General features: G+C 32.9%; 1 protein-coding gene across 2 annotated transcripts in view; it reads right to left on the bottom strand.

Annotated features, from left to right (window-relative positions):
* Window positions 1-15,293, bottom strand: part of BMT2 (base methyltransferase of 25S rRNA 2 homolog) — a 111,487-nt gene that overhangs the window by 85,164 nt on the left and 11,030 nt on the right. For both annotated transcript variants that reach the window (XM_003896496.2, XM_021936195.2), the window contains exon 2: window positions 9,599-9,740. In XM_003896496.2, the coding sequence (XP_003896545.1) occupies window positions 9,599-9,740 (142 nt within the window). The remainder of the gene's footprint in view (window positions 1-9,598; window positions 9,741-15,293) is intronic.

The raw sequence follows: 15,293 nt of genomic DNA, 5'->3' as shown, positions 1-15,293 counted from the left end.
GGTCATTCAACAAAATCCAACACCCATTCCTAATATAAACACTCAATAAAATACAAGTTGGTAAACACTTCCTTAATATTAGAAATACATGTGTATGTATATATAGATATATAAGCCAAAAAGCCAGCAACTTAATGAGGATACACCACATACATTACTGCAAAATGAATAAAGTACAGCTATGTAATAGACAAGAGAAAAAGATTTAGTCAAATGAGTAAGAGAGGAAGAAATAAAACTTTGTGTATTTATAGATGACATAAAAGATATACCTTGACAACCCAAGAGAATCAATCATAAACTCATATAAACAGTAAGAAAATTCAATAAAATGGCAGGATGTAAAACACTAAAAAATGAAAATCATCCATATACACACACACACACACACACACACACAATAGCCTGTTAGAATATAGTCATGTGTTGCTTAACAATGGGGATATGTTCCAAGAAATGCATCATTAAGGTGACTTCATTATCGTGAAATCACCAGGGTATACTTAAACATAGAGGTATAGCTTACTACATGTCTACAGCATGTTACCATACTGAATACTTTAGGCCACTGTAACACAATGGTTAAGTATTTGTGTATCTAAACATAGAAAAGGTATAGTAAAATTATGATATTATAATCTTATGAAACTACCACTGTATATAGTATATATATTTCCACTGCTGATAGAGATGTCATTATGCAGTGCATAGCTGTATAACAGAAGGGAAGGGGACATTTACAACAGCAATAAAAATGATAAAATACCTAGGAGTAAGCACAACAAGAAATGTGCATAACCACTATTACAGAAAACCTTAAAACACTGCTTTGCAAAAGTAGTCTGCTACTTTTGACTAAAGTAGACTAGAACAAATGGAAAGCCAATTTTTTTTTTTTTTTTTTTTTTAGACGGACTCTTGCTCTGTTGCCAAGCTGGAGTGCAGTGGTGCGATCTCGGCTCACTGCAACCTCCTCCACCTCCTGGGTTCAAGTGATTCTCCTGCCTCAGCCTCCCAAGTAGCTAGGACTACAGGCGCACACCACCATGCCCAGCTAATTTTTGTATTTTTAGTAGAGACAGGGATTCACCATGTTGGCCAGGATGGTCTCAATCCCTTGACCACTAATCTGTCCACCTCGGCCTCCCAAAATGCTGGGATTATAGGCATGAGCCACTACGCCCGGCTGACATATCTTTTTAATGGATAGGATGATTCAACATTAATGAGATACCTGTTGTTCCCAATTTATGAAAAATTAATGTGATCACAATAAAAGCAATTTTTTAAAATGTAGTTGGACCAGTTGATCCTAAAGTACATGTGGAAAAAAGCAAAAGCAAGAAAAACCAAGAAACCCCTGAAAAAGAATAGTGTGAAAGGGGGGTATGGGAAGAAGATGCTACAAAACAGCATTATAAGTCTTTATGATTAAAATGGTGGTATTAGGCAAGGATCAATGATATATAGAAGGGAATATGACAGAAAAGCTAAAACAAAACCAACTACGTGGGGAAACTTAGTACATCATGTAAGTGTCATGTCAAATTACTGAAGAAAAGGTAAAGTTTTTAATAAATGTTGGGGAAATGGATAACTTTGGTAGAAAAAAATTAGATTAACACTTCACAAGAAATACCAAATTTGACTTTTAAACAGATCAGAGATCTAATGTAATAATAGAGAAATCCCCTAAGTATTAGAAGAAAACATGAGTGAATAACAAATTGTTATTTGAATTCCTACAGTCCGGTAATTAGGAAAGCTTTTCTAAGACAATCAAAATCTGGAAGCAATAAAACAAACGACTGATACATCTAACTATGTAAAAGCAAAAACTTTCTGTATGGCAAAAGATAGAGTCAAAGACAAAGGGCACACGTATCTATAAATGATATAAACAGCTCTAAAAAATCAAGAAAAATTAGAAACCAAAAGTCAACACAAAAAACTATCAAAAACATGATCACATAATTCACAGAAAAAAGGCAAATGATTCTTAAATATACAAAAAGGTACTTGACCTCATTCATGAGAGAAATGTAACATAAACTCAAGCTAGAGATACCAATTCCAATCTATGAGACAAAAATTCAATAGCTGAGCCACATCCTATGTTGGTGAAGTTATAGAGAAATTGGTATTCTTATTTATTTATTTATTTGCTGGTGAAACTGCAAAATGATATAACCTCTACACAGGGCAATTTGGCAGCACATCTAATAAAATCACATATGCATTTAGTCTCCATTTCTGCAATTCCACACCTAGGAATCTACAAATATACAATGACAAAAATACAAAATGCACATACACAAGGTTATTCATTATAGCACTATTTGTAACAGCAAAAGCTTGTAAACAAGTTATGAAAATGAGGAATATATCTGTATACCTGCGATGGTTAATTTTAGGTATCAGTTGTCAAACATTATCTTGGGTGTTTCCTTGAGGGTGTTTTTGGACGATATTAATATTTACATTGTTAGAATGTAAATAAAGCACACTGCCTTTCCTTAAAGTGAGAGGGCCTCATTCAATCAGTTGATGCCTGAACAGAACAAAAAAGCTGACTCTCTCGTGAATAATTACAGAGAATTCCTCCTGCCTGACTGCCTTTGAACTGGGACACTGGCTTTTTCCCGCCTTCAGACTCAAAGTGAGACATCAGCTCTTTCTGGGTCTAGAGGCTGCTGGCCTTTAGACTAGATCTATACCTTCAGCTCTCATGGACTGCCACCTTGCCCACTCACCTTGCAGATCTTAGGACCTGTCAAATTCGATAATCATATGCATTAATTCTTTATAATAAATCTTACTATACATACTAACGGACACATCCTATTGTTTCTGTTTCTCTGAAGACTTCTGACCTCTACCAAATACAATGATTCTCATATTAAGTAAAAAAGAAAGGTACAGAGTATATAACAGCATACAACACACCACCACCTACAGGGATAAGAAAAGGTGGATATATGTACATATGCATATGTACATGGATATGAATTTGTTTATTTTTGCAAAAACAAACACTGGTAGGATAAAAACGAAACAAATGAAAATGGTTACCCATAGGAGGTGTTACCCGGTGTAACGCCTATATGACATAGTTGAATTGACCCTGCCCCGCTGCCCCAACTCTGTTTATCTTTAAGAAACAGGATACCTGTAATAAAAACTTCCCTTTGAAATAACGAGACCAGCTGAGACTGGTTAGAACCAAGATAGCTGACCTAATGAAAAGACCTCACATTTCATTACCATCTCATTTCCATGCTAAATGAAATGGTACTCCCACCAGTTCCATGACTGTTGGCAAATGACCATAACAACTGGAAGCCATAAAAGGACAAAAAGGACAGTGGCACTCCAGTTCTAGAACGTTCACTGCCCATTTCTAGAAAAGACGTGAATATTAATCCTCTTGCTTTTAATGTCCAATGCCTTCATTCGAAAACCCTGTATTTTAACCACCCAGCCTCTCACTAGTGGAGAAGTTGAATTGTGAGCCATGCTCCTGCTTCTCAATTCCACGGCCATCAAATAAAGCCTGCACTACTTGATACTCACTTTTGGTTTTGTGTACTGGTTTGGTGACAATGAACAGGGAAAGACCCCATCTTCTGGGGAATCAGCTTTGTTGGTAACAGGCAGGTGTAAATGAAGAAAATAAAAAGGAGTCTTGAGTATACTTTTTAATAAAGTTTGACTTTTGAACCATGTAAATGTTTTATATTCTCCAAAATTAAAGAAAGAACAACCCCCAAAATTGAAAATAAAGTGAAATCAACTGTATAGCAAAATTGGTATTACAACCATACAGAAAAGAACTATTTCAGGCAATTTTTAAGCATATATTCTGATCCTTGGTGGGATATGTTCTAAAGACAAAAGAACTGCAAAGAAATCTTAAATTTCAATTATTTTGTTTTTAGAAGATCAGTACTGCAATTTTTAAATCATTTTATATAAATTGTAGGAAAAGGCTAATGTATTACTGTAATTCAGAACCAAGTCCTTCTGGGTAACAGAAGAGAAATAAAAAACAGAGAAGTTAAGCAAAAATAAATATAAATATAAAACAAAGTTGTTAAGCAAAAATCTTGTATATTAAATTGGAGTAGAAAATATCAATTATGAAGTTGATTGAATATTTATATATAACACTATATATTATAACATATATATTTTTCTAATTCTCTTTACCAAAAAGATGCAGAATAAAGCATACCCTGTGCACATCTAGTGCCCAGATGTTACTTTTCAAATGCCATTTCCCACTAAATGAAACTAGGACTCCTTGAAGAAAGAGTTTGATTCCAGGTCTCGACGAGGGGAAGCAAAGACATGTCATCTTTGTACTAGAGAGCAAGAAAGTGCTCACAGGTGATGCAAAACACAGAAGCAAACTTTAACTGGGCTCCTGCTGCCTAATATGAAATTATTTGAGCACCCTACCCCCCAAAAAAGACTAACAATGAAAAATGGAATAAAAATCCAAGATGTTACTGTGACATTCCAAAACAAAACAAAACAAAACAAAACCCACAACCCATTTATTCTAACTGTAATTGACTATTATACCAATTGCTTTTGTGAAAACTGGTAATTAAACAGAATTACATATATTTTTTTATTCTGCTTTTCTGGATAACATGTAATCATCATTCACTGTTTATAAAGGAAAACTTTTATTTACAAAAGAATGCCAGCTAATAAATGTCAAGAAAAAAATACAATTTTAAAAATAATTATTTTGTAACCCCAAATGAAATATTATTTAACAAATGAAAGTAAAACTGTTTGTTGAAAGACTGTTAGGAAAGAGGATTGCTCCACAAGCCAAAATACCACTCTACATATTACTCGTTAATTGTAAAGGGATAAGTTTACAATGGAAAGATTGAGTAGATACCACCTTAACCAAATGACAACATTTAGTAGCTCTAATGACGGTACACCTCACAATAAAAATCTACTAATATGACACAAAATGATGTATAAAGCTTCATCTAATAGATATTTTTGCAAAAATACCTGACCTGAATCAATCCTTCAGACCCAACTTTCAGTTTACAGAAAATAAATGAGACTGAGGAAATAAATAATTGGTACCATGAGAAAACAATCAGATAAACCTGAATGCAGGACACAAAACTAGTTTGGAATTAGGATACAGATTATCAGAGCAGCTCATACGATAGAATTTAAAAAACAACATATTAAAAAGAAATCACGAGAGATGAGAATGCAAAGGGGTCTAAAGGAACTAAATAACAGACAAGTACAAGTCCTTCCAAAATGAGAAGGGATCACAGGAACTGGGGCATTTGCTGAAATGGTACCTGGGCTGCAGAGAGTCAAGCCTTCTAGGGTAGAAATACTCTGCTGGATTAAAGGGAAACGGCAGAGCTTTTAACAACTGCTTGGCTGTGTGACAGACTGAAATCTTTAAGAAACTCAAATGTAGAGATAATTCTCCCCATTCTCCTCCTGATTTCCTCCACAGGTCTATTTATGAGTATGTGAAGGCAGCAACAGCACTGGAGGCTGCAAGTGGGACTAAAAAGCAGAAAAAGATTAGGTTTATGTCCTGCAAGAGGACTGCACCTGTAATATACACAGAACAGGATTCATTCACTATCAAAGCACTTGAAACCAGAAGTGAATTGAAACCATCTAAAGCGGTCATCCAGTTCCAATACAGCTCAACTCCTGATGGTATCAAAGTGTTCAGTCTTTCATTCCAGCTTCCTGTCAGAGCAAAAAAAGCATGCCTCTCTGGAGAAAAATGGTATTTATGCCAATCTCTTCTAAACACAATGCCAGTATAAAAAAAGAATTACCACACATAAAGCAGGAAAAAATGATCCATAACCAAAAGAAAAAAATAGCCAAAAGAAACAGACCCACAAATAAGACATGTTAGAATAAGCAGACAAAAACTTTAAAATAACTACTATAAATTTATTTTTTTAAAATAGAGAAAAACACAACCCAAATGGATAAAAACAGAGAACTTCAACAGAAAAATTAAATCTCTAAAGAGCCAAGTAACTATTATAGAAAAAACGAGAAAAACGGTATCTTAAAAACATCTTTATTGGTAATTGATAGATTAAAAAGCCAAGAAAGAAAAATCAGTAAATATATATAGAATATTGAACACTATTAACCAACTTGAACCAATAACTGCAAAATGCAGAATGTGGGATATTCTACAAATTAACTGACATTTGTCTAAAAACTCAATGTTATGAAAAAAACAAACAAAAAAACCCCAAGAACCTAAAGAATTGTAACCACCAATGTATGAGACTTGATTGGATTTAGAAAAAAATTATATATATATATATATATAAATTTTAAAATATATTTTGAAGACAGTGAGAAAAATCTGATCTTATGAACTAAATATTTTAGAAAATTAGAAGATTACTGTTAACTGTCTTAATATGATGATGGCGTTGTGGTTATGTAGAAAAATTTCCTAATTCTTAGGAGATGTATGTTAATAGATTTACCGATAAAATGTAATGTTATCTGCAATTTACTTTCAAATAGTTCAGGAAATAGTGTGTTTATGGTATATGTTTCTCTGTATTTAAAAGAGCTAAAAAGGGCAAATTCCTTTATTGAAGGTATAGCTATACCTGTATATTGCATTGTTTTCCTGGCTTTTAATGCTTCATATTACATATAAAATTTTATTATTCTGTCCTTAGCAGGATGCAAGGCTTACCTCATATAACATATTCCCATAAGTTTTAAGTACAACAAAAACAAACTTTTGTCCAACCCTTTTTAAAGCCCACTTTAGCTTTCAAACTGACATTACTTTTAGAATTATCAAAAAGAGAAAAAAACTGCATATAGCTCATAATTATATAAAACTCAAGTTTCAAAATGTAATATTGTTTCAAAGTCTTTTCCCCCAACCTAGTTTTATGTTTAAAGACATTACATAACTTCTCTTAGTATTACTTCTGATAGTAAAAAAAATAATAAATTTAACCATATCTTGCCACTGTTCTTTTTTTAACAGTATGACCTAAATTCCTAATGATTTTTTCAGCAGTTTACATAAAAAATGACCTCATGTGATAATATAACTATTGATAAAACACAAATCCAAGGAAAAAGGAAGAAGACTGAAGTTTGAGGCAGATTCACTGTTTAAGCAGAAGGTAAAAGCAAATGCTCCTATGAGAATACCACATATCAAAGTTCATTTAAGAGATAAAGTTTGAGGGCCTGCCTGCTGTACTGTAATAGTAATTTAAAAGTACTACTGCTAAAATCCAACAATGATGATCTTAAACAGCAACAGTACTGATTTCCTGATTGGATTACACCGCCACTTTCTGTTACAGGGGAACTATTTGGTTCAGTAGTATGCCTCATTTTGTGTTTCTTGAGGGAGAAAATGTATATTCTGCAGAACAGTCAGATTTATAACCATTTTCTCTCTAGAAATGCAAATAAAAACATTTAACCCCAATCATCCCATTTCCTATTATTCTGGCACCTTTCTTTAGTTCCTTAACTCCATTATTCTTTGACTCCATAATCCACTGATGGTACCACTTTCTCATTATACTTTGTATTTTCAATTCCCTTACATATCATCATAATCACTAAAATGTGTGCCCCATCACCTCCCTGGCTCCTCTCTGAGTCATTATATTTATTTGAGCATTAATCCTGGTACACCGTCCTGTCAACTCACTATCTCGTTCACCAACTGTTTAACTATAATTTCATGCCATGATTATTAAAGTAGTTTTCTAACTGGGTTCCCTTACTGACACCCTTACTCTTCTTATAGTCTATTCTTAACACAGAAATTAATTCTTAAGAATTATTGACATCTGCAGATGGTTAATAAAATCCTATCACTTCTTTTGTCAAAACAGCCAATGACTTCCCATGTCAGAGTAAAAGTCAATGTCTTTAAAACGGTTCACAAGACCCTACAAAATCTAGTGCTCATTACCTTATTTTCTACATCTCTTCCTCTGTCATTTTGCTCTGGCCACACTTTTCTCCTGGCTATTTCTGAAACATGCTAGCATGCCTCTACTTTAAGATCTTTAGACTTGGTAGGGCTGGCTTACTCTCTCATTTCCTTTATATCATTGGCACATATCACAACAGTGAAACCCTCTTCCCCAATCTTACTTAAAATTGTTTTGGTTTTCCTTGCTTTATTTTTCTCATGGCGCTCACCACTGTCTGAACTAGTATAAATTTAATCAACATATTGTTTCTGGCCACTCACCCCCACTAGCATGTAAGCTCTATGAGAGCAAGGATTTTGTGAGTTTTATTGTACTCCTAGTGCCTATAATATGACTGGTACAAAGCAGACAATTACTAAATATTATTTATTAAATAACTAAGTTAAATGCATATTTTTCTCTGAATTATTTGTTGAATGAATGCATTATTACAGTTTTAAAATGAGATGTAAAAATTTTTGAATAAAAATTGAAAGAAAATGTAAACCAGAAGTTATCATAAACTTACTGTCCAGGAGAAAGACAATGTTTTTTTATTTAGTCTCTAGTTTTTGTTTTTGTTTTTTTTTTTGGTCCAGGGTTACATTTGCAGGTTTGTTATATAGGTAAATTGCATGTCACAGGGGTTTGGTATATAGATTATTTCACCACCCAGGCAATAAGCATAGTACCCAATAAGTAGTTTTTCAGGGAATTCATGTTTAAGTTTAGTCAATATACTTATCCTTTCTTATAATTTTACCACGTTGAGAGAACTAGTATCAGCATTATTTCATTTTCTGGTATTTTTAACATTAGCATCTATATTATGAGAAAATAAACATTATCCAAAGTCAATATAAATGCTGGAATACCCTGAATCATACATCAGAAATTCAAGATATAAAAATTTTAAGATATTTTAAGACTTTATAGAACTTTTACTTGAATCTAAATATAATTATCCAAAGAAATTTTTATACCATAACTTATTAAGGAGTCAAGTATTAAATCATTATATTTAAATGTATTGTATGTATTAAATGCATTTAAAGCCATATTTTTTAAAAGTTAGAACAAATGTGCCAAAAACATTTTTATTTAAAAAGGTGAATGAAATAGACATAGGGAAAGTGAAGCAAAAGGGAGAAAAGTTGTTTTAAAAGACAGGATCTCTTTCATAGTATTTCTGGTATTCTATTTTGGTACTATGAATTATACACAGCATCACTTAGATTTAAGAGCTTCTGCCAGGTGCGGTGGCTCACATCTGTAATGCCAGCACTTTGGGAGGCCCAGGCGGGCAGGTCACGAGGTCAGGAGTTTGAGACCAGCCTGGCCAAGATAGTGAAACCCCATCTCTACTAAAAATACAAAAGTTAGCCGGGCGCGGTGGTGGGTGCCTATAATCCCAGCTACTCAGCAGGCTGCAGCAGCAGAATTGCTTGAACCCGGTAGGTGGAGGTTGCAGTGAGCCGAGATCACGCCACGCACCCCAGCCTGGGTGACAGAGCAAGACTCCGTCTCAAAAAAAAAAAAAAAAAGTTATAACAATACATTAGAAACCAAAAACGTTAATTCATAAAAGTACTTACCTGCAACACCATTCAATACGACCTTCACCCTCACAAGTTTTTGCCCAATGATTATCTGCCAAATTTTTCATTGCAACAGCATATTCACAAAGAGTTTCTTCATCCTCACAGTGTTCTCGCCAGATCTTATCAAAATCTCCCACTAAAAACAAACAGATAAAGTAATTAAGTTTACATGAAACATGTCAGACTCTTGAAATAAGTTTCAGCACAATCTGAAATTATTTAAAGATAAATACAAGCAAAATTATAAAGTAAAACGTCATAAAATTTTAAACATTTAAAATGTTTAAATAAATGTTTACATGTTTAAATATTGTATAAATAATACTTAAATAAAAATATATATTTACATAAAAATAAAAATGTTTAAATAAAAGTTCCTTTATGTAAAGGGATGCATCATTTTAATTATTATTATTTAATAAATACATGAATGATTGATAACAGGTTTGTGAAGCTGGAAAAATTGACAAAATATAAGCAGATATTGTATATATGAGTTATCAGTTAATAATCCAAAGACATGCTGGTAAGAAACAATCACAGCTGAGTACTCAAGAATTAATTTTCCTGTCACTGTTGGACAATATGACTTTGCAGGAGCTGAGTACAAACACGTAAACCTGCTTCTTGACTGTTATTTTCTTGTGTTTCTATTGACTGTTACCTTCTTGTATTTCCACATTTATTAAAAAGGGGTTGGTAGGTAAGATGACAATGTAAATTAAGCAATCAAGTAAATATTTCTATTTACACACTTGGACTTGCTCTAGGCATAATGTAGTTTAAAAATTTAAAATTCTAGGTCAAAAATGTCAAAAATTGCCTTGAAGGAAATTACTTTGGAAGCCTCTCCAAAGTTTGTAAGCCTTAAAAAATGTCCTATATAAAAACTATAAGCTGACTATATTATCCATTCAGCTACTACATTTTTTAAAATAAAATTAAATCAGTCATCACAATATGAAATTGGAAACATCGCTGTGATGACTGATAAAGGTAGGAAAATGTTATCGCTAAATAAAGGACGTTAATGCAACTGTAATGGTAAAAGAGTAAACAAAATTTATCAAGGTAGTTTCATTCACTGTCCTTGGACATAGAAGTTAGGTTCTCATGCCCCATAATGAAATGTAGGCCATTATTTGGGGACAGAATAAACTTAAAACTATAAATAGAACAGCAAAATGTGGGAGATAATTATACTAAAATTCTTCCTCCACTTAAGATTATTGAATTCTTACACTTAAAGTTGTTTTTTTTTTTTTAACAGAAAAGGAATTAAAATAGTTCAAATGTAATAATAAGTAACTATTCAAATTTGAAAAACTTTCAATTAATCCCATTTACGGGGTATTTTAGGGTCTAGTCTAATAAGTACCAAGTTGAAAACCAAACTATTAGCCTCTAATTTGATCAAGAAAGAAGGGTAAGGATACAAACAAACCCTCTCACACATTATTAAGATGGCTATACATCAGTCTGAGTCTTGGTCTGAATACTGATTTTAAACCTGAGAGAATTATTTTTGAGGGGGCTATGTACTCGTATACAAATATTTCCATTAATCGCTAACATTTGGGTAGCGACTGGACTCTCAATTTGTTACATATCAGACTGGCAATAACTATTAGCTTAAAAAAAGCAGGCACAAGTTTTCTAAATTCTCAAATAAAAATTCCTCAGTTTTAGAAATGTTTAGGTGTTCAAGTTCGATCATGTAAATCGTAATAAATTATGATTTATTTTAATATAATGGCCAATGTTCTTTTTTTAGCAGTTTGACCTGAATTCCTATTAATGTTTTTTTCCAGCAGTTTCATTTTAAAATGACCTTAAGTGATAAAATAACTACTGATAAAACACAAGTCCAAGGAAAAAGAAAGAAGGGTGAAGTTTGAGACACATTCACTGTTCAAGTAGAAGGTATACACAAATGCTCCTGTGAGAATACCACATACCAAAGTTTATTTAAGAAACAGTTTGAGGGTCTGCCTGCTGTATTGGAATATTAATCTAAACACACTACTGCTTTCCTCAGTTTTAGCAACATCTTTCAGATGTAGTTATTTATCAAGTCTCTAAATAGAACTTCAGAAAGTGAGGTGTCTGAAACGATATTTTAATTAATGACACTTTCATAAACCCATGATGGTTCATAACACTATTTCTGACTTTATCCACCAAATTTGAAACTAAATCATTCATTAAGGTATTGTATAATTTTAATTATACAATAATTATATTGGATCGTTAGGTCTAGAAGGCCTTTTCTCGAACTTTTAAGTTTCACTGTCCTATAGAATATACACATTATAAATAAATACATAAATGTATTACATGTGCTGTTAATAGGAGTCATTCAAACAAAAGTTCTATGACAACATATACCTGGGAAAAGCTAAACACAAATACATTTTCTTTTCCTTTCCGCAAGACTTCTTGGAGTCTACAGAATGTACAACTTGGCTGGGTGCGGTGGCTCATGCCTGTAGTCCCAGCACTTTGGGAGGCCAAGGTGGGAAGATTACCTGAGGTCAGGAGTTTGAGACCAGCCTGACAAACATGGTAAAACCCCGCCTCTACTAAAAAATACAAAATTAGCCGGGTGTGGTGGTGCATGCCTGTAATCCCAACTATTCGGGAGGCTGAGGCAGGAGAATTGCTTGAACCTGGGAGGCGGAGGTTGCAGTAAGCCGAGATCACACCATTGCACTCCAACCTAGGCGACAAGAGCTAAACTCTGTATCAAAAAAAAAAAAAAGTACAACTTAAGACAAAGAACTGGGTCCATGTAGTTTAAGAATCCTAGGAAATATGAGTGAGGAAGTGAACAGAAAGATGGGAAGGAGAAAAAACTAATACAAGGATGAATTACTGAGTTTGCTGCTGTTGGCAAACTGAAAAGCATACTGAATGTGTCCAGAATTGTGCATCTAAAGAACGGGAGGCCACGGCATTTATCTCTAAGTTCTTATCCCCTATTAACTGAGAATTATTAACAATCTGCACTGCTAGTCTGCACTTAGCCACTGAATAAGGGGACAATCTCAGTGGGCTCCAGCAGTGTGGGAGAAAGGCAGAACACAAAAAAGCAGCACTCATTTAAAGTGGGTCTATGTAAGGGCTGCTGACTCTGAGCTCAAAGTGTCTATCTACCATGGGTGAGGACAAAGGGTGTGCAATGTGAGGCAACAAAAGTGTTACAAATTCTTAAGAGTCCCTGCCATGTCACTATATACTTTGAAACTCAATTTACTCTATAATTATTCTACTAGCTATAAGATGCAAAGAACTGAAAATATACAGAAACCTACTACCCTACAACTTTTTAGAAGACCTCGAGTTTTTCATACTCAACACAATTCTCTGAAATACCACGTTATGAAATTTTATGGCTATCTACCTAACTGAAGTTCTAAGGAAGAATTCAAACTTGGTAGGCTAATGCAACTCAGATTAACCACAGACAACTTCAATTTAATGTTTTCATTAACACTGAAGAGTCTGCAGACTCTCACAAAGTGTGTTGACACTGAAAACTGATGTGATTCATAAAGTGAAGTATACTTAAATATATAACTGACAGTAGATGATGCAATTGTATATACTTTTCCTTCTTTGAACAGATTTTCTTTAAAAAATACTCTATATTAAATGCTACAGAAAATAATTAAAGTTAATGAGCAGGCATTGGTATCAAAAAAAGGGGAGAAGACATGTAAAGAAAATGTGGTAAATGCTATAAAAGATATATGAACCTGATATGTTCCCTATATGCTACGTAAGGCATCCTGGACCCAAAACTTTTATTTCATATTATTTATAAAACAAAAATGTTTCAAACTCTGACTACTGTGTATACATTTTGTTAAAAGTCTGGTGGTTACAAAATTGAACAAAAAACATAGCTGGCCTTTAGTTATGAGAAAATTCCACTTCCCAAAATACTTCTGAAAGCTTAAGGTAATTTTAAAAATAAATGAAATTATTAAAACAGAATGAGATAAGCATTTTCATAATAGCCCATTTTTTGTTTTTATAGTATTTAAAATAATGGTATTTCAATTTTGAGCAAAGTTTTTCAAAGTAATCTATGATTCAGGTTCTAAAATCCAAAAAAATTAGGGTCCCCCAGTGACCAGTATACATATTTAAAACTCCTCTACCAACTCAAACTACATATATAAATATTAAAACTCAATTTTAAGGATTTGTTATCACTTAGTTATTAGGTCAACTAACAATTAAAAGATATACTATTTAAAAGGACAATATTTTTTCATTATTAAAAGGTAAATTAGGAGCTAGAAGTTCTTGAAGTTTGCATGAAAGGTCTAGTCAACATAGTATAAGAAACATTTAGGTCTTCAAGTTCAATCAGAACTCTCAATGAATTAATAATTAGCCTTGTGATTTATTTTAATATAATGGCATCTGTGAATGACTCAAAATTGTTGTGATTAATAACCCATTTTCTTACCAATTTCTTATAAGCGTTCTAGAAAAAAATACATGTGTTTTAAAGTAAAAGTGAGAGAAAGAGAAAGAGACAGACAGGTACAAGGGGAAAGGGAGGTGTGGAGAACAAAATCTGCAATGGAGTACATACATTTTACTTTGACCAACTACAGGGAATTCACAAATTATTTATAGAAAGCACAATTTAAAAATACATGCTCTACAGCTTAAATTGTCTTACAAAATTCCAGAGAACGGTCACATTAATATGACTTCTATTTATTGTTATCCCATAACATTTAAATTTTTTTAAACACCCATTTAAAAAAACAAATTCATAATTTTAAACATGAGTGATGCCAACTTAAAGTTGCCAAACCAAGTTCAATATAATCAATGAACCAAATTATTCTGAATCTTATATCAAGATAATACCATAACTACTGCATTGACTAAACTCACCTTCAAAAACATATGTCACAACTAAAAAATAAATTAAGAGCTACTAATAAAAAGACAGCGACAACTAGGAAAGAATAGCACATTCATTAATTTTAAAAGGGTTCCATTTTTAATAACTTTGTGATTAAGATATTATTACACTGCAACTGCCTTTGTAAAAAAACAAATAGAAGGAAATGAATTTAAAAGTATTTTTGCTCTACATAACATCCAGAAGTGCAGCTCTAAAACAGTTTCAAACTCAAGTGAACCAATGGAATCCCTACACTATTTATTTAGAGTTGATACTATTCTTTCTTTATGAATTAACCTCTCTCTTGCCATCTGCTACAGCATTTTTTTTCCTTCAAAATGTAACTGAATTCATATTTTCTTCAAGAGGGTTTATCTGCCTCCCACTTTATCATCTTACACCTCCCCCATTTGCCATCCTTATCATACTTTGTCACTCATTTATACATGTCTGTTAAAACCAGGTGTGATTTTCCCAATAGAAAGTATAAATGGAAAAGCAAAGACTACTTTTGATTTATAATTTGTATAAATTAGAGAAGTTAATTAGGGTGCTCAGTCAATGGAGGACAAAATATTTAAATTTTCATCATGCTCAAAAAATAAATGCCAAAAGTATAAACAAATCAAATTAGTTTCTAAGATAAAATTCAAACTACAGTTGATGGCTGTCAGCAAGTAGTAGTGACTCAAAAGCACAATTTAAATTTTTCAAAATAGTTACTGTTTTCAAAGTAAGAGTTCCAAGGTCAGTAAA

Source organism: Papio anubis, chromosome 4, assembly GCF_008728515.1.
Source record: "Papio anubis isolate 15944 chromosome 4, Panubis1.0, whole genome shotgun sequence".
NCBI lineage: Eukaryota > Metazoa > Chordata > Mammalia > Primates > Cercopithecidae > Papio > Papio anubis.
The sequence above is the reverse complement of the archived record's forward strand: the minus strand, read 5'-3'. Positions and strand labels throughout refer to the sequence as shown.